General features: G+C 39.4%; 1 protein-coding gene across 11 annotated transcripts in view; it reads right to left on the reverse strand.

Annotated features, from left to right (window-relative positions):
• Positions 1 to 2,238: 2,238 nt before the first annotated feature.
• LOC134804508 (uncharacterized) overlaps positions 2,239 to 21,178 on the reverse strand; it is a 70,287-nt gene continuing 51,347 nt past the window's right edge. For 6 of the 11 annotated variants that reach the window (XM_063777586.1, XM_063777582.1, XM_063777583.1 and 3 more), the window contains 10 exons: positions 20,295 to 20,377; positions 14,865 to 14,986; positions 13,502 to 13,713; positions 12,205 to 12,560; positions 9,297 to 9,389; positions 6,220 to 6,371; positions 5,759 to 5,893; positions 4,371 to 4,659; positions 2,927 to 3,093; positions 2,239 to 2,660 (listed from right to left, as the gene is read on the reverse strand). In XM_063777586.1, the coding sequence (XP_063633656.1) occupies positions 2,520 to 2,660; positions 2,927 to 3,093; positions 4,371 to 4,659; positions 5,759 to 5,893; positions 6,220 to 6,371; positions 9,297 to 9,389; positions 12,205 to 12,560; positions 13,502 to 13,713; positions 14,865 to 14,986; positions 20,295 to 20,377 (1,750 nt within the window). In that variant the 3' untranslated portion in view covers positions 2,239 to 2,519. Of the gene's footprint in view, positions 2,661 to 2,926; positions 3,094 to 4,370; positions 4,660 to 5,758; positions 5,894 to 6,219; positions 6,372 to 9,296; positions 9,390 to 12,204; positions 12,561 to 13,501; positions 13,714 to 14,864; positions 14,987 to 20,294; positions 20,391 to 21,178 lie in introns of all 11 variants that reach the window. The other 5 variants (XM_063777589.1, XM_063777592.1, XM_063777590.1 and 2 more) reach the window with 2 other exon arrangements.

Genomic DNA, 21,178 nt, shown 5'->3' on the forward strand with positions numbered 1-21,178 from the left:
GTCGACCGACGTACGCGCGACCGACGAGCCGGGCCGACGGCTCGACCGACCGTACGCGCGGACCAAATCACGCGCGTACCGTCAGCGTAGCTGTGTGCGCATTCATAGACTTGCATAGATATAGCTACGCCGACCGACGGTCAGCGCTGACCGTCGGTCGAGCACTGTTTCCAGCCTTTGTATCGCTGGATTCGCTGGCACTTCTCGTAATCTAATCGCTCTTGCAAACAGGTGAACAATAAAACACGGCAATGATTACAAATTCCTCTATTTACATAATAATTAGTTTAAAATAAGCGTACATGGCATAAAATTATATATAATTTTTATCATTTTCTATAAATTAGATATTTGTACTATCAGATAATGTTATAAAGTACTGATACATGTTATGGGTAGTGTGACTAGCAAAATGTGTTTTGCTGAAATATATCAAAATTGTAATAGTTTTAGTGACAGTGGGTCAAAATTTTAAAACTTAATTTCTTAATAATTATACATACTAGTTACTAGATTAGGCTTGGAAAGGAGGCTTTATAAGCTTTAAAAGCCCAGAGTTGTGATAATAAAATTACAAGCATTAATTTAACCATTTTGTATTAAATATTATTCATATTCAATTCTAGAAATACAATAATCTAAGGTGTAAGAAAAATGAGTATAGGGTGTTATACCGATTACAGTAAATCGATATTTCTTAATTTCCCACTTGAAAATTTACAACATTTACTTTGCTACGTGAGCAAGATGATTTGTACTTTTATTACCGCTTTTCCAAATAGATTCCCATGATGCTACGAGACCATATGGCATATACCCTACGCACGACGTCAGTACCTACCATTTGTACACACATAGGCCAACGCGAGTGCGTCGCCAGTGCCCGAGCCGCGCTGTCGCCATCGTCATATGGACCGCGACTATTGCCGAAGCGTTAAGCCGTGTTCGGTGTTGATGGATGACAGCTGGCGGCCTAGCCAAGGTGACAATCGCTTGCGCTTCGCTATCGAATCGCTTTGAGTCTCTCTATCACTCTTCCACATTAGTGTGACAGTGACAGTTGCGTTTCGTTCGCTACGGAGCGTTAGCGATGGGCATGTTGTCTACGAGGCCTGGACGGCCGTGCACCGAGTGGTGGACACATCGCACGGATTACATTAATGCGCTGTCGGAACCTTTTCCCGACGAACAATCTTACATTACTACTAAACTAAGCTTATGCATTGAAAATTTAAAATAATATTATATTTTTCTAAACAAATTAATCACAGAGATTTGTTGTATCCTTGTATCCTCACTACCTCTTAAAACCGTCGCCTTTCATACTCGCTCACATGTTCTTAGTACAATTGCATTAAAAATTCAGTGCCTATTCCTATGCATTACAAAATAATGTAATAGATATAATCTTCTTCTTCTTCTTCTATTGTTAGAGAGTGCCTAAATTAAAGAGAGACAATCTTTGTACTAAACTAAACTTGTAATTAATAAGTACACGCAGTGTGAGACTTCGTCGCCAACAACGTTCCGTGATGGATACTATTTGTGATGAGTTGGATTACATAATTTGTGATACTAGCTGCTTCATGTAGCGTGAGAATCGGACTATACAAATATAACGAATAACACAAATGGACATTTGCACATAAATAAGGACAACACAATACTTGAGATTCCAATTGTTTGAAATTTAAAAAAAAATTGTTATATAGTTTAAATAATAGATATTCATTAGATTAGATTACCTGTAACATTTATTAAATGTAGGCAGACATGAAGCGGCCGGATAACTGTATTCTTGATTCATGACATTATGAAGTTGCATTCATTAGACTCAGCTCTATATGGGCCTAAATGTTGAGAGGGTGGTAGATGACTGTTAGCCAATTTAAAGGGCGTAGCCAATGTGACAAACGTAATTCGTTAACGCGAATCGAAAAGTAAAAAATGTATAGGCATGACGCAGATGTGTCCGAAAAGTCGCGTGATCATTTCCAGACAATCTACTTTCCGATTGGAGTTGAGGATTCACTATTCTAAGCTTGGCAACAACCCTTGTGCTTCTATCAATCGACGTGTCAGTGATTCGAGTGCGGCTTAGAGTCATATACACAGCGAATTGTGTTAATCTGAGTGCCACCTTCATCAAAGAAGTCGTTTCCGATTCCAAATACAGTATCATTACAACAGGCGATTGTAATCACGTAAAATCCGTTTAGTCAGCCTATTTTTCCCTAAAATTTAAACCTAAGTGGTTATTGTTAAAACTAAAATGTGATGTATACTGAAGTCTCTGCATATCGTATAGACAAGCACGGTCTACGTATTTTCACTTATTCACGTATACAATCTCCTGCTGAAGTAAGTACCGACGCTTAACGATTCACCCGTATAGTTTGCACTCATTCCACGAGTCCAGGATTGTCAGACATGATTCCGCTTCAGCTGATCCTAACCATGAAGGAGAGTGCGACCTGTAGTCGCGCGCGAGCAGCCTCCGCGTCGTCAGGGGGCGCGGGCTACGCGGCGGGCTGCAGGCGCGCCAGCACGCACGCCATGGCCGCCTCCACGTTGTCGAACACGGGGATGCCCTCCCGCTTCGCCAGGTCCGACAAGTACGTCCGCCCTCGGTTGTAATCCTGCACGGCTACTTTGCTGTACTGTAATGTAACATACCAACAACATTACTTATTATTACAAATAGTTAAAACTGATGATGAAACATTGGTTTTTAAATCGGTCTTAAATCGAAAAAATCTCTTTAACTTAGTGTGCATGTTCTCTTTAAGTTCTCTACAAATAGGGTAGTAGTTCTTAACCTTTGTGAGATAAGGGACTATTTCAGACATTTATTTGGCCAAGGACGACCATCATGGTACAGAACCAATGAAACATGGTATATGACGGTGAAAATGAAAGTATTTACCGGATGCGGGGCGGCAGGGTCCATGGGCTGCACGATGAGCACCGTCTTGGAGGTCTGCAGGCCCATGTAGTGCGCCGCCAGCACCATGGTCGCGAAGCACGGCGCCTCCGCGCTGATCGAGAACACGAGCACGCGCGACCCCAGCAGCTGGTCCTCGTCGAACGTTCCTATTCCAAACCGAAGTCAGTTCATTTATCAACATTATGGGACTTATACATGTCTCCGGCGGACGGGGCGCATACGAGTATGAAGGTATCGCGGCTGCTCGCGGATCTTAGCTGCATACTTTTGATTTGTTTATTATACCTATATGATTCTACTAGTTTAAAGTATTATTTTTGTTGACTCGTAGAAAAAGTATTGTATTCAATAGTGATATAATCAAGCTTTTCTATCTCGTACCCAATAAGGCAACTCATCAAGCTTCGTGGCCTTAACACGGTACTTGACTGAAAAGCTCTACATTATATCACGACAATATAAACTACTATTTTACCCGACAACGCGACGTCGTCAATCGATTTGTCTACAATTCTACTATACATTGTCCGAGTGTCATTGAAGACATGACAATAATTTAATTAAGTAAAACCATATGGCGACAATCAGACGCGTAAAAACAATTTACGATGTACGATGTCGAGTGGGGTATCATTTATAGGGATTTGAGAATCATCTTTAGGTTTCTTTAGTCGGGCAACCTTTTTTTTTTTTTTAATTGCTTGTTAGAAGGTGATATACCTTCTAACATCACATTTATATATATTATGTTGTTCGTAAGACTACTGTCATCTCGTAGCTAAATGACACAACCTGGCAGGTCAATTTAACAATCAATGATCATTTCTAATTTTAGATTTGAATAGACCGTAATTACGCATAACCATTCCAACCCACAAGTATCTATCATTATAATTATAGCTATACCTTCTGTCAATAATAACGGTCGTTCCTTAAGTTCCTTTATATGAAATTTTAGTGGGTTGCAAAGTTTATGCGTAAATACGTCCAGTAATCATGGAAATACAGTCGGCGCAATAACTTAATGTATATTTATTTGTAAATGTCACAATATATCCAAAACCGTTTTTTTATGTCAATCTTAAACAACATTTCGGGTTTTCCGCCGATTTTCCTCATTAGTAAGCAGTGATGATAACACTATAATTCTCTATTACTTGTTTATTCCTACTTTATGAGCAAATTAGTCGATACAAACGTTTTACGTGACTCAACAACGGCAAAAAATGGGATTTTTTTAAATTAGATCATAAGACTGATGTAATATTAGTATAATTTACGATTAATCAAACATTTTAATTAAGTCTACTTAATTACATAAATGTTATATGGGTATTTATTTTATAATTCGTAGTAGAAAAAGAATTCGTGTACCTAAGTAACTGACCATGAATCAATTTTCGCTGATATGGTAGAGGTGTACCTTTGAAGGGCTGCGGCGTGACGTCATCGGTGACGTTGTAGAAGTCGCTGGCACTGAGGCGGTCGCCGGCGGGCGCGGTTGCGGAGTCCGTGTCGCGCGAGCGCAGCGTCACGTCCTCGGATGCCTCGGGCGACATGGGCCGCGGCTTCTTGTCACGCCGCGGCGACTCGGGGTGTGCGGGCGCCGAGCGTCGCGCCGGCGCCGAGTACATGCGCGCGTAGTCGTTCGGCCGCGGCATTATGTACGTGTAGCCCTCGCGGCGCAACGTCTCGTCGGGACGGGTGCCGGACTGTCACAACGAATACAAATTATTAATAATCTCTACATAATTAAGTGACTTCAGGAAAAATTCTATTACAAACCTTTATTTATTATTATTTTAGTTAAAAAAACGTTACGATATGTGCCAGTATGTATACATTTTGCATTACGTCGTAAACTATACTGTTATCTTTTTCCCACAGGATTAATCAAATACTTTATATGAAATATGAATGACCCATGCATCTATCCCCGTAATTCCCCGCGTTGTAGTACAAGTCTTATGTCAAAGCACAAATTAAATTCGATTTTTGAACTCTTATATGAAACCATTAAACATTAGGCGGAGGGTAATATTTTGTTTTAATTTTAACTCTTTTTGACATAGATTGCTTACAAATTTTCTATCAATTTAACTATATGTTATAATTGTTATAAAGTTGAAAATGTTCCCCTATTGGCCATAAATTTGTGAGTCATTTGCATAGCCTGAGGCGTAAAAGTGAACGAACGGAAGTTGTATCACACCTACATAGTTCAATGGTCTAAAATAAAATATGAGCAATAGTGTAATAGTACAAACGATTCCAAATAAGTAGTTGCCGGACTACTGTGATTGATTATTTATAAGCATTACGGGGCCATGAATTCTTGATTTTAATTATAGTTACATACAAAGGCAGTCAAAAAAAAATTAATATGTTTTAAGTGTTTTGACCATTTGATATTACTGTAGGTAGCCACTATTATACGATCAACGCATACACTTCATAATTCACTGGAAGTGTTATTATGATTGAAAACCAACGTAACTTTTACATCCCTAAGACAGCAAAGTTTTTGGAAGTAAATGGTTTTCTAGAAGGCTTAAACTTTCCAATGACATGTTATCATGTAAGTTGAATGTTATAATAAATGTTTTCGGCATAACACTCATAAAAACTAGATACTTTTGAACGTTTGTCTGCGACTTTGCCCGCATCGAACTGGGAATCACCCCTCGGAATACAAAATGTCCTGATATATTCCAGGAAATAACGTAATAGTCGTAATTAAATGTTCATGCATATATTCTCCCTTGCTCCTACGTCGCCACTGGTGTCCGACTCGCTCGTTTTCATACATACCGGGAACGTTCCGCCGAGGTAGACGTCGTAGGTGGGCGCCCCCAGCATGGCCGGGAGCGCCTCGAGCCGACGCTCTGTGCCGGGCGTCAGCACCGAGTCACCACCGCTCTCGGGTTCACTTCTGTTCCCGCCGTTCTGTCAAAATACGACATACTTTAAACGCCTGGTACACCTAAATGTACTGTAATGTATTTACTCATTTGAACTCCGTTAACTCCGGCGATTGATAATAAATTAACTACGCTAACATTGAACGGCCACTAAACATATTTTCTGTGCTACTAACTGGCCGCTTGACCCCTGCCTGGGCCCTTACTGTGTAGATTTATTTGCCTGGGCCCTTAACCTTGGGCTTGGGCTTTGGGCCTTTTGGGTGTTGTGTTCTTAGTAGCGAACTAGTGAGGTACCTATCGCGAGATCAGGATATCTACGAAGGTCGGAGTAAGATCCGCCGTCCATACCTTGGGTATAAGGAGAGGAAGTTTCCGCCCGCACGAGCGCAGCCGCGCGTTGTGCACGCGCAAGCCGGCGGGCGGCGAGCTCTCCGCGCCGCGCTCCGCCTCTGCGCCCGCCGTCGCTCCCGCCTCCTCGCGCCCATTCCGGCTTTGACTCTCTGTGAACAACATATTCATCTCGTTACTTCTAAAAGTAACGTTTTTTGGCTTTAGGTGTTACAAGCACAGCTTTTTTTAATTGTAGGCTTTTCCAAAAATCTCGTGCTAGCTATTATGAATTGACTTGTAGTGTACGTGACATGGTATGAGTTTCTGAAATAGTGATTAAAAGGACCGATGTTATATATGCACGAGAAGATATGTTTCTTCTTAATCCAAGTATGAAACAGGTGTAGTGAAAACACATCACACAATAGTCTCAAAGGTTCCACTCACTCAAGGCTGATCCGCATGCACATGATATAATTAAAATTGAATGAATCACATTAAAAGGGGTCATCCATTAATTACGTCACACGAATTTCTAGGTTTTTTGACCCCTCCCCCCCCCTTGTCACATTTGGTCACATTTGGCAAACCCCTCCCCCCTAGTGTGACGTCACATTTTTTCTACGAAATCGCCAAATCGAATTAAGTAAGTACCTAAGTATTATTAATATTTTAACAAAATATTTTTGACGATATAAATATTAGTAATTTTATAACCCAAAACTGCTTAGGAAAGAAAATTAAAAGAATAAAAACGATTATCGTTTTAAAAACTTGTTATTTAAATGTACAGCGAATAAAATAATTTCAAAAAAATTTCGGTTACTGACGAAGTTAAAGTGACGTCACAAAGTTTGTGTCTCCCCCCTCCCCCATGTCACAATATGTCACATTTTCTTGACCCCCTCCCTCCCCCTAAACGTGTGACGTAATTAATGGATGACCCCAAAAGAAGGAATGAAAAAGGTGTCAAGATAAATAAGAGCTATAGCCATACAAAACAAAAAAAATTTATAATAGTGGCCTTTAAAAGAAGCGTATAAGTAAATAAAAATGTATAAAGCATATAAACTAACATTATTTTATTAGGTACATTTGAATAAGAATCCCTTTTATCATAAATGTCTTTTAAATTCCTTTGTCGTATGTTAGAAGAAAAAAATACTATTGTGAAACAGTCCCTTAGTCTGCTATGATGTTTAGTAACGGGCAGTCAAGTATATCGAGATGCAAACATTTATGCCCTCATAGCTCGCGGATAAAAAAAGAATAAACATTGAAATAATTGAAAGGTAAAATATAATCTGAGGATGAGGATTCTTTACTATGGATTTACTTATTTTATAACCACAATAATATTAGCTCAAAATGTGGAATGATAAAAAAGTTGTCCATAAAACGTGATTTATGAATGCGTGAATATTAAATAACGTTACAAGCGCTATGTCGTAATCGTAGCTTATAGAGAAACTCCCGCGTGTACTTTAAAATGAAACGTGTAACTAAATGATAAGATAAGCTATTATATACCTAACTATTAATGTTGAATGAGAACGTGACGCTCGACTCCGATCAAGGAGCTACATTTCGTCACTACTTTGAAAAAAACTCGTATCTTATTCTGTCAATAAAAATAAAATGTGGTAACTATGTTTGGGATGCATACAGAGTTACTGCGTTTCAACTTTGAGTAGCAGTGTGAGATACGAGATTTTTTCAAAGTAGTGCCGATTTGTTGTATCAGTCTTAAATATGTACGAGTAGCTAAACACACTACACTCGTATTTTTTAGAACGATATGCCAATCTTAGGAATATGAAAAGCGGAACACAAACAAAACAGAAGTATATACTTTTTATAATAATGAAACATTTCCAAAACAATTTTGATTGTCGACTCTAAGAACTATTAGATCGATTTATCAGAGATGGCGCTAATAAAATAACGATTAAATAAAATAAAAACCATACGCTATATGCCAATAAAAACAACTTTATGCCAAAAATGCCTTACATCATTTTGGAAAAGAGCTGATACTCGAAACGAAAGAGAATGAGTTTGAAACGATTTTTGTCAAATATAGCTAAGAACCACCGCAAAGAAACTCGCTATGTATCACGTAAAAAAACCGCATCCAAATCGGTACATCCATTTGAGAGCCGCGATGCCACAGACAGACATTAGCGTCAAACATATAACACCCCTCTTTTTGCGCCAGGGGTTAATGGACTAGGTATAACTTAATTCCGAAATAAATTATTATTTAATTTAATTTTTTTTAAGCTGTCATCTCCATACAGTTTTAACCGTAAAAAGCAAAATTGTACTGAGACTACAGCTGCCACCGTACCCAAGCTATGTTAGAAATACTGTAATTACTATAAATAAATAAATCATAATATGTGTGCCGTCCTATCATATCAATATCATTATCAACATGTACTATACATGTACAAATTTTGACGTGTACCTACACACGTGGATACTTTCGCGTTAGTTTTGTTTGATGAAACAAACTTGTTTCTCCCTCCTTCTCCCTCGCGTTATTCCGGAATTTTGCCACGGCTCATGGGAGCCTTGGGTCCGCTCGACAACTAATCCCATGATTTGACGTAGGCACTAGTTTTTACGAAAGCGACTGCCATCTGACCTTACAACCCAGAGGGGAAACTAGGCCTTATTGAGATTAGTCCGGTTTCCTCACGAAACAAACTTGTTTACCGAACTTAATATAAGGAACATAGTTTTGATAATAGCATTACTCAGATGATTCTCTCCCGGCAGTTTAATGATTTCAGTACCTACCTACCTGCCCAATAACAGCAATAACATAGGTACTAAAGGTTGGTTCCGATGGCCGTGCGTTCAAATAGCCACTTCCGATTAAAGCACGGTTAAAGATTTGTGTAAAGCACGTGATTACCAACCAATTATAAGCTTACGAAGTGAATAAAAAAAAAGTTCAACTAAATTGCTAAACATTTCAAGGGTGCCTCTGAATGAGCCCCTTTTGTATGATGCAAATGTTAGATAAAATGCATTGAAAATGTCTGAGTGAACAAGCAAAAGCCTTGTGTACAGCAGCGTACACGCACCGGCGGCGAGCGGGGAGAACCTGTCGCAGAAGGAACGGAAGGCGCGCCGCAGGCGAGCGGCCACCCCTTCTGCCCGCGGCGACTGACTGGGCCCTTTAAAAAAACACATTGCGAGTCACTGCCAAGCTTCCTAATCGAGACCACTGGGTTTCCTCGTTCAGCAGGTTCTTTGGGATTTTACCAATAATACGTATGAAATAAATCTTAACGCGAATTAAATTCGTCATTTAGAACGACCCAATTTATTCCTACGACATTAGGGCGTCATACTGTATTTTACGTTTATACTGTCTTCGTCTGTCTTATCTAAAATAAATATGAGAAGACCTGTTGGTGCATGAGAAATAAGTATTAGAGACAAATGAGACAATCAAGATAGGTCAGCAGTAATGATCTAACATCATAGGTACCTGTACCTACCGGTGCGTTAGTATGACGTAGCGCCCGTGAGAATACCGCTTGGGAATGAGCTAAGCAATGCATCACAACTGAGTTCTTGGAACATCGTGGCAGTACTCACATGTGTATGACGGTACTACGTAATATTGACAATACTACTGAAAAGTATATATTATATATATGTATCGAAGCCAGGTTAAAGGTCCCACTTTGTCGTTTACCATAACGACGAGATTTGCTTAACTGTATCTTTATACGAATAGCCTGTCAAAGCGTACGTCCTTATGGCAAGCGACCATGTGGGACTTTTTGCTTCTTAAAAACTTAAGTGAATAAATATTATTGATCACTTCCGTAATGTATTTTTTAATTTACTAAATCCTGTTCTTATTGTCCATTATTAGACCGGTGCGGATTATGTTCGTTAATATTTTGATATGATATTTATTTATTGATTGATTTTTCAATTTCTGATGTGGATATCTTATCTAGCAGGAGGGCAGGGTTAGAACACCTTATGGTAATGAATGAGGTGTTTACTTCAATTGAGCCATACTCCAAAATCAAAAAGACTTGCTGGATAACATTGCCATAACATCTAGAATTTAAGGAGTATTCTACGTGTTAAGATTAATGACGTCAAGAGGCATGTTAGCAGAGCGATAATAACAAGAACTGTCACACGAACCCGGTGGGATCCCGACTGCTTCACGGTAATAGACCACCCACGTCGCTAGTCGAAACACGATAGTCTACAGCATAGTTGGCTGTTGGCTACATCTAATTCCACCAAACGAAAGCTCAGCTAAATGTTGAGAAGATAAATACCTAGTATTTTTTTAATAAACCCTTTTTAAATAGCAGTTAGTACATTTACGAGTATTGAGAGTGACGTAAATCCGAAACTTGAATAACGTGGTAGGGTACTTAAATAAAATTAGGGTGGAGGGAGTTGTCAAAGGCTATAACACTGACGTATTTATTTTATAGGAATTAATTCATAGTGTTGACATTCTAAAAGGTACCCTTTGATTGGACACGTGTATATATGCGCGGTAGTCTGATGACTGAAAATAAGCAGAAATAAGATATCGGTCAATAGGGGATATTACTGCAATGTTCTGCCGCCAGAGTGCAGCAGTAGTACTCTAGTAAATTCATAGAAATTCACTGTGCCTTAAACTGTTTTTTGACAAGTTTTCACAGACAATAAAATATGACATTGATGCATCAAGGCGGTTTCTTAACAAGGGCCTACCGGTAAACGCGAAAATCTAAATTTAGTTATCTGCCTCTTTATCGCTCGAATATGCAAGAGTGATAGAGAGGCAGAAACCGAACTTTCGATTGTCGTGTTTCACGGTAGGCCATGTGATTGACGTAGTTACGTATGATGTGTCATTGATGTTTGTTTACTGTATGTGTACTAGTTACGCCACCTACGTAGAGCTTTGCCTAATATTCCCTATTATGACAAACTTCAAAATTGCGTCTTTAACTTTATTTTTGACGTATGAATGAACGACGGTTTAGTTTTACCTATATGTCCTGCTTATGGATTATTAGACTATTCAATTATGTTATTAAATAAAAACATTGTCGAAAGTAGTAGTACTTATACGTACATGCCTTATTGGGGACCTCCACATGGACAATTAACTACGACCAAGTTTTGTCGCGTGGGATCGCTGAATCCTTGGCGTTTACTATTCGTGGTGACGTCACTTACCCGCCTAAGCAGGCAGGCAAATACATACAACAGAATTAGATACATTTAATAGGTAACATAATCGGTAAAACCGTTTTTGAGTTATCCCACAAGTCTTCCCTTTTTAGTAAACAGAAAAATCAACTAATATTCAAGGCTGCCTATATTATTGTGACGGACGGGTAAATACCTACGGAATCCTACACTGAGTGTGGCCCTACATGCCCTTGGGCGGTTTTTTTGGTTTGTTACGGTTCCAATTTTCATAGTTAAAAACCTGTACGCGTATTTCATAATGAACAAATTTGTTTTTTTTTTTTCATTCAACTATCAAACAAATTATAATGTTCAGTATTAGAAAAGGTTTTCTCAGCTTTTATCAATTCGGGTAATACCTATTCCAATTTCACACACGCAATGGAACTACAAGGTGGCACGTTCTAAGCGCCGTTTACGCTGTATTACGATTACTATCAAATCTTATCGTATTTAAGATAAAACACTACTACCAAATGCATAATGTAACATTGCGCAGTTAAAGGAAATTTATCTTCAAGCTTATTGCGTGAAATTACTGATAGGTTGGAATTATCAGAAAAAGTAGCACACACTATCAATATGTGAAACCAAATCGTTCGTTTTGTAATTGTAAGTCTAAATGACTCTCACATAGACTTACATGTATGTATGTAGTTGTTTAAGAATTAGCTGATTCAATACTTTATTTACATAAGTAACTAGATAAGAGTGTGGTAGTGACAATGAAACTTTTCCATAATAACAATTGATCGTAGCACTAACCTGAGTCAGCTGCGATTTCAGCAACGGCCGCGCAGAAGGTGTCAAAGTCTACAGGGTCGACGGCAGCGGGCAGGCTCCTCTCGGCGACGTCCCGCGGCACCCGCGTGGCCTCCTGCAGCGCGTCCACGGCGCGCTGGCGCGGCAGTCTGGCGCTCCGGCCTCCCGCCGCGTCGTACAGCCGCCGCAGGCGGTGGATGTAGTTCCCGATGTTGTGGCGCGGGTGTGTCAGGTTCCGCCCTCGGAGCACCTCGCCGGCGCTGTCGAGCGCCGACGAAATGTCATGGAAAGTGGGCAAACCTCTTCTCTCTACGGCTTCTTTTAACGTCGCACGCGCTCGCGATAGCTCAATGTACTCTCTGAAAATAATGGTAAATAATTAAGATCGTCGGGCTTCGCTCGTACAGTTCCCCTCTCTGCAGATTGATATCTCAATATTTCACATAAAGAAAAAAAATATGAACACAATCATTATCAAAAACTCGCATTGTCATTCCGCTCTATCGCAAACAAACATGCAGCGATATCAAAGTCAAATCGCACAGCTCTGAAATATTTGCTCGCTTGCTTATTTTGTCAATCAATCCAACCAACACAAACGCAGTACCTACCATTAAACGCGGCAACATTCTGTAAGCAACTTCACGTATACCTTTAGTACCAACAAGAAACATTGCTTGCTAAAAAGACCAAAAGCTAACGTTATTATAAGTTATTTATATTCAGTAAATGCCATATTTTTTACAAAGGGAAGACTGGTAAAGTTGCTTAAAGAAGGTGTTACCTAATGTTGCCACGGTTGGCGGTACACAAATTAAAAACAAATGTACCCCAAAACTTTATTCCTAGTAAATAAAGTTCATCATCTCATCGATCTAGTGACACACTTAAAATAACCATACGTACCTTTTTCGCTTTGATTTGCTCTACATATGGTCAGTTAAGTGTTTCCTACACTACAAATCTAAAATGTCAGTATTTAAGGTTTGGTTATGTCGAAGTTAAAGTTGCTAAAATATCACCATGAAAAGTTGAACTGCCCCTAATCAAATCAAGCGCCCCAGGCCCAGGCCCGTCCCGCCAGGCTCGGTGATAGAACGGGGATGGTGGAACTGAAGTAAAACTCATACCACATGCGTAATGCAACACGGCTGCGGGTTACTGAATAGTACAGCGCTTACGTAGCATACCCTACGCATTCGTGAGAAAGTTCGGGCGGGGCGAAACCGTGCTGAATTACGCGTCATGCGGTCCGGTATGGGGTGGCCTTGAATCGTGCAAGTAAGAATGGTAAACTGACTCATCAGTGATAGCCTCCTGGGCGATCTTTTGGTGGCGCGAGTAGGGGCGCATGACGAGCAGCAGCAGCTTGGGTGTGGCGGCGATGAGTGCCGCCTCGACGCTGGCTGCAATGGCGCGCGTCTCGCTGTCCAGCACGAACAGCAGCGCGCGCGCGTCCGACTTGGCGCGGTGCTCGCGCTCCATCAGCTCCGTCGACCAGTTCTCCACTTGCTGGTAAGCAAACATTTGTTGTCTACAGGGCTTGCCGTAACGTGCAAGAAACTAAGTGAATATCTAGGACCTCACAGACAGGACTTTTCCCCACTATATATCATGTTTTTATAGAACAGATTCTTCAACCTGTTTACTACTCAATTTTCTCAATCTGACTAGTTTTGTACTTCAATGGCAGTAAATTGCTCAATCTCATTGTTTTTTTTGGTATTCAGGAAACACAGAAAACAACAAAACTTAAACTCGCTTTGAGAAACTAGCCTTATTTGAATGCATTGATGCCGTTGATAGTAAAGGATATTCACGGCTAAACGATCATTATTTCTTAAAGGTTAATTAATATCTAGAGCAAATGAAATAAAACCTATGATATTTTGTAGCTTTTCACAATGACAATATAGAAGCAAGTGTCTAAATTTAAAATGCCTAAATTTCTTGTGTTAAATAACTGTGCGGATATTGACAACATCAAAATGGATAACGAAAAACCTGCCAAGGCGATCGACTATGTAAAAATGGTATCGGTTCCTGCCCTTATAGGGCGTCCAGCTGAATTGGGCGAGTGTCGTAATGCGGAGTTCTGTATTGGTTAAAAACAACTCATAGAATCATAGGCTTAAAGGTCAATGAAATCGATCACGGATGTTTCATTATAAATTATAAACCTTGCCTTATTTAGACTTTACTAGACTAGGTCTTGTTTATCGCGTATAGACTTTTAATAAATAAGTAAGTATAAATGCATGGATGCTCTAAACTAAAGGTATTACCATAATAGGCATAGTGGAATATAATATTCACGATTATTGAAAATCAATTCATCAAATCTCTTAAATGGTAAGAGTTTTGGTCAATGGATCTTAGTGCACGATTAAGTAATCACAAGTTGACACATTCTCAATTAAAAAAAACTGTTGGAATCACTATTTTATGGTCTATCATGTAAGACTGTCTCTTGCACTTGGTAGGAATGGACGGTTCCGATGACAGTCGATAAAAGTTCGACCATATTAGCCGCAATCTGTATAACGGTATCCCGGTTATGGGCCCAAAACACGAAGATCAATTTATAGAATGAGTTCCTATTAAGTTTGTTAATGAAATGTGCATGCAACTTTTGTGGTTGGAGATGAAGTGAGTGAACTTACGGGGTTGAAGTACGTGATGCCCATCTTTTTCAGTTTAGGTATAGCGATCTCTTTCCGCCAGGTGGTGGGGTTGCAGGACCCTCCGAGGAACACTTCGCAGTCCAGCGACGACGCCTCGCTGCCTGCGCAACATACCACATTAGTCACTTATTCCATGCCAAAACCAAACAAATCCTCTAATAGTAAGCAATGAAATAGTAGGTTTTGTATGAATAAATAACGTAAGGTTTGTCTCATATTGAACAGACAGTTTCCATACCGTCCTGGCGCCTTCATTATATCTAAACATGACTTGAGTACAAGAAAGTAAAGATGAACAGCTGAGTTGACCCTATTTGTAGAGATGGGTACGAGGCACGCAAAAGAAATACAGTTAATTGTTAACAATTGTAGTGGGGTCCGGCACGCAATCGCGCGTGAGCTTGAACCGCAGCAGTAAGCAACCAATGATCAGCGCTTCGCACGACACGGACAACCTTTAACGAGACCCATTACCGTTTAATACGAAACCAATCACCATCGTTGATCAATGCTGTACTTTTAAATGGAAATATAAATGAGCCGAGATACTGGGGCAAGACTACGTGGAGCTGCAGGAAGAGAATAAAGGACAGTACACCTTGATTCTAAAGCATCGCGGTCAGGTCAGGTGAGCGGTGTGCCGGTTCGTTCAACCTGCCCACTCATCGTTCATGATTGATGAGCATCGACTGCGTGGGCTGCAAATTGTCGGCGCGGTTCATACGAACGTGCGCCTACTTTCGAATAGATGACTCGATAAGAACTTATAAAGTGCTCTCAAACTATGAAGCCGGCTTTCTTATGTTCCAAATTAGGCCACGAACAGAATTAAGATAATAATGATGACGGTGATATTGTGTTGTTGCCAGTACACATCTGAATAGATTAAAATAGACACCTATGGCACAGACCACGTGTTGAATGAAGCACACCTACTCCAACTTATAGACCAAACTGAAAGATACAAATCAATCTAACTAGACAAATATTTGGCACCAGTCTACTATATTAAAAATTCGCTTTGGTTTGTATATTTTTATTGGCAATAGGATATCGGGTTATTGATTGACTAATAGAGTCTCTGCTTCTGTCTTATTGTTGTCTTAAGATCTACATTTGCACGTGTGCGTACATAAACAACAACAAATATATTTTAATGGTATCTACTACTTACGAATTATGTATGTACATCCTTTAAAACTTAAATAATAATAGTAACTTGTAAAATTTTAATATTCATTGATAAATTTCAACTAAGGAACATAACATTAACTCGGAAGTCAAATCATTCACGAATGGCGCCACTTTCAAAACAAAAACAAACAAGCGACTGAACTGATCATTTTTTATTTTGTACTGCTCCGAATAGGATATCCATGACTGGCAAAACATCACAAAGAATAAACGCGATTTAATACGAGATCCGCTCAGATACATCACTTTGTAACACAGCATAAGAGATGGAGAAAAATACGTAGGCGGAGAAATGTTTTGTTTATTTCTGAAATGCGGGAGCGGTTATTTACGCGCGGAGCGGTAGAGAATAGCATCTGTCGTAGTACACTAGGACTTTTATTGATATCTTATAAAAAAATAGTAAGCAAGACGCACAAGGCACGATCATGGTGGTTGGCGGCATGGCTGCGGCTGATCGTCGGGCAGCGGCATCCGCACCGTGCGCGCTCTCCACCGTCGGACGGTCGGCGGCCAACTGAACGCCACTTCTCGCCGTTTCTACACAACTGCTAGCCAATTCCGCATTTTAAAATATTCCGTTATATCTAAAGCTCCATAAAGACAACCATTGTATTGATTAAATACAAGCTCATCTACAAAACCAGTTATAGGTTACCTTGTCTTAACGACACTTGCGTTACATATATGCGTGAATACGGCGATGACTAAACTTAGAGGCCTGGATAAAGGATACATTTCGCGACGTTATTGTTGTTGAATACGGACTGACACCAAAGTTTTAATACCAATTGAATTGCACGGTATTATAATATTTAATTTTCACTTCTCATGCTCAAAAAGTGCACCTTTATGTCGTGCGTAGACGACATAAAATCGCATTTTATGCTCTAGAGCATAAAAGTAAAATTTTCTTCTAAGACTAAGGTAATCGGTCTCAACAGCCAAACAGTTAAAACATATTGCACAATTTTACTGAGCAATAAAATTGTGTAGATGACAAAACTTGTTATATTATTTTATTTTTGCTACAATTTATTAGAAATCCGTATTTTCTGTCATTAAATTTAGTAAATGACATAAAATAGGAGTCGATTATCGTTCAAAAATGCTCCGAAATGTTTGACTTGGCAGAAAACCAAGCGTCTGAAACTCTGATCACATGTTAAAAATTAAAAAAATAAATTAAAAAGTTAGTTGGCGGGAATTGGTTATGTATTATGTTCTTTCGCTTTACGACAATTTCGTGGTGTAAATTGTGGTGAAAAATATAATTTTATTTTCCTCGCAATCGAAGTGAAAAGCAGAGTGTACAACAAGGGCATAAATGTCCATTTTTACTCTCGTCTACTATTTTGGTCTTCGCTTCGCTCAGACCAAAAAATTGCCTCGGGTACATATGGGTCACTTTATGCCCTTGTTGTACAATCTACTATTTATTTTACTGAAGAGACATTCAAAGGTGACTTGGTAAAAAAATAAATACATACATATTAAAAAAAGATCTCAATGTCTTATGAAAATATTTCGTAAAAATATTGTCCATGTAGCTAATAAAACTCTCCTATTATGTCTATAAAAATTAAAAAACACCTACAACTTAAATCATTTTAGAAAAAAAAAATAATGCATAAAAGGTAAATACGGAGATGTATAATATCATGATATTGATAGTATTGTTTACAAGGAAACCAGACTCCAGAGTGTTATCCTTCATAATTGAAATGAGGTCAAAATACTGTAGTACGGTATAAGTGACATAGTTCCGGGTGATAAGGAAGCTGACGCGCGTTGTTTTCGCAATATTTCTATGTGTAGCGTAAACGGCAATGAACGGTCTGTTTTGCGATGTCCGACGTCCAAATCCGTGGGCGCGCGTCGCAGGGCGCTGCTGCGGCGCATCGCCACGACACTTCCGTACTCCGATTATAGTCCGTGCGGAAGAGCCTAGAGGCCACGCCGCGCCGGTTCTCAAACCTTTAGCGCCACATTACTGCATATACATCTGCAGTATTACTATGTGTCACACAGATCACCTGCACGTCACAGCCTAGGCAACTTATCTATTCTCTATGTTTATGATTTATTACGTATATGTTTTTAACTAAATTTTAAATATGTATTATTTTGCATATATTTATAACTAAATTTTAAGCGGATTTTACATATTACGCTGAGCATATAGTATGTATCATACTAATATATATATGTACAGTCAAGTGTAAAAATATGGATGTAGACAACTTACTCGAAAATATGTCCCATAGTTCTTAATTCGCTGACATAAGAGCTATAGGACATATTTTTGAGTATGATGTGTGCACCCATATTTTTACACTTGACTGTATCTACAGTTAACGAACAGAAATCCCAGGAGAAGGAGAGACTAACTAGCAAGGCCAGTTTCGTGATATTTGCTGCACAAGTTTCGTTTAATTTCGTTTAACAATAATAGGTGTGTATTAATTGTTATACCTATAGTTGATTCAAACGACAATAGTTCCATTGTAACATAAAGGGCAGTTGGGCAGCAAAGTTACTTATTGCAGGTTACACTTGAACTAGCTTCTGCCCGCGACTTCGTCTGCATGCTACAAACCAAATTTCATCATAATCAGTTCAGGTTTAATCGTGAAAAGGTAACAGACAGACAGACAGAATTACTTTCACATTTATAACAGGATTTAAAAAGTGTCAAGTACAGAATTGTAAACGAAAAGTAGGAGGTTCTAAATTAACTATAAAACCAAATACAAAAACATCCACCTGGACCTATAATAACTTATTACTCAGATGCTATGGGAGATTGACGCAAATCGGACGCATCACCGTAGTCGCGAGTGCAAAATACGAACGAACCGGTAGAGCGGTTGCATAAGTAGGTAGTAAAAACAATAAAACAGATACGTAACGAGCGATGATCGTATGCCCTTTGAATGTATTGTTGTTATGATTGCCGTGAGCTATTGCGGAGTATTTCGACATCCCCGATCGATAGTACTCGTACTCACTTTGCTCAGAAGCGCCGTCGCCGCGATGCCCGTGACACGGTGAGGCTCAAGGCGGCAGCTAATAATGATCGAACAGTTGAACATGTTTTGTTTTATATATTAAGGTGAAACGACCTGTCGCATTGAACCGGATTGATTATAATTTATGACTGTCATTCACGTAAAATTTAAATTTTACGAATATCAGCAATTTAGAACTTTTTAAACTTCAATTATGGGTTAAGCTGTTTCACTATCCAACATGTCTCCTACTCAAGATACTCTCTTTGGTAAAAAAGTCACAACAAAATGGCTCAATCAACTTCACTATAATGAACGCTGCAGAAACGTATGTTACCGATGAATATCCCCAATAGTGTAGGACTTGGCCAAAGAGTAGAATGAGGAGGGGGGGTTGAATGCGTACTATGAACTACGGCGAAACCGACGGTCGTGGACGACAGACGAGGCGTGGGCCGGCGACGACGCCGCACTGCTGCGCCGAGCGCATGCCGAGGCCGCACCACTGGGACTGCCGGGTATTTCTGGATTGGTACCGTGCGGAAAGTTTACTCATTGCATGTCTGATTGCGAGACGCCGTCTCCGATCGACCTTCTAGGAGACATTTATGTGCAAACTTTAGTTCACGTACTTGAGCGACAAAGAAAATCCAAATATTTATTGAGGAAGTGTATTTACGACATAGCATGATGTCATTCCGTGTTCGATAAAGCGTTTACGACCAATTTGCGACTCGAATTACCTACTTGTGAAGTTGGAAGGAAGAAAGTTCAATGAAGTGCAGCCACGTCAAACATGATTGAAATGCAATATGACTGCCACAGCGTAAAAAGAGTAAAAACCTACTTAAATTCGAATTAAAATTGGATATAAAATTGACAGAAGTAAAAGACACAACGAAAAAATGCAATCGCTTTTAAACCATTAAACAAAGAGACAACCAACATTCACCGGAACAACAAAAGCTTTTGCAGTCTGTAGACTTTCTTTAATGTGGCCATTCTCGAGGTGCACAGGTGGTAAAAAGATGGCTGTCCCCACTGTCCCATAGACAACTTTTATTAGGTCAAATCAGCGGCAGCAGCAGAAATATATGATGCAGCCAATATTTCATGACGTTTAGGTTAGAAAAGAAAAACATTCAGTTGTAGTGTGACCTTACATCAAAATATCATTCTGTAGTATTTGTTTCAGATAGCTTACCGATATTGGGTTTGCATATCGTCTCCCTCTCCCTAAACTCCTTCTCTACGTTCCACTGCGGTGACTCCGGTTTGTTTGGACTCCTGCGAATGAAAACTGAAATTAGAAACAAAACAGTGCATTGTTAATGCGTAATGATGGCATATTGCATTTACTCCGATTGTTAAGATCAGATTCGATAGTTGGCTTTCGAACGAACGTCACACGGGGGAGATGAATGGAGTGAGTCACTCAACATGTTGTTTGAAGAGTGAGTGTGCTTCTTACATATGTACACGGTTTTGGTTGAAGGAGTTCGGATAAAAACTACTAGTATTTTAAGGCGGCAGAAACGTTGTCCTATTAAGTATAATACTAATACTATCCCGATTTAATCTAAATACAAAATTTGCGTAAAGTAAGGGCGAATGTAGAATAGTAGTTTGTGTTACAAGGGATGAAAATGATATATTTCCGTCAAGGGCGTACATTGAATCCTGCATGAAGCGATGGATTCTACAATAGAATCCTGAGCGTAATGAGGGATTCAAGTGTTAACGCCCAAGACGTAATAATTTTGATACCGTGTGACACATACTGCTTTTCACATCAACTATGAAGAAAATAAAAAAAAATCTTAGTGTTGACACTACAGTGTTGCCACTTTTTAATTTCTACTCTTTTTTGCCAGGCTGTACATACGATGTTCATAGTTAATTATATAAATATTTTATACTGGCAATGAAATGTCGTTGAACAGAAAAGTGCTACTTTGATCCCTCCTAGCAGGGAAGAAAAATCCATTTTCTGATTAGGTGATGTGAAAAATACTTTTTCACCTCAGCAGCTCGAACAAGGGTACTTTGCTTCTTAAAAACAGTGAGCAAAATGCGATTATGCTCACG

The sequence above is a fragment of the Cydia splendana genome, chromosome Z (assembly GCF_910591565.1).
Source record: "Cydia splendana chromosome Z, ilCydSple1.2, whole genome shotgun sequence".
In the NCBI taxonomy this organism is placed as follows: domain Eukaryota; kingdom Metazoa; phylum Arthropoda; class Insecta; order Lepidoptera; family Tortricidae; genus Cydia; species Cydia splendana.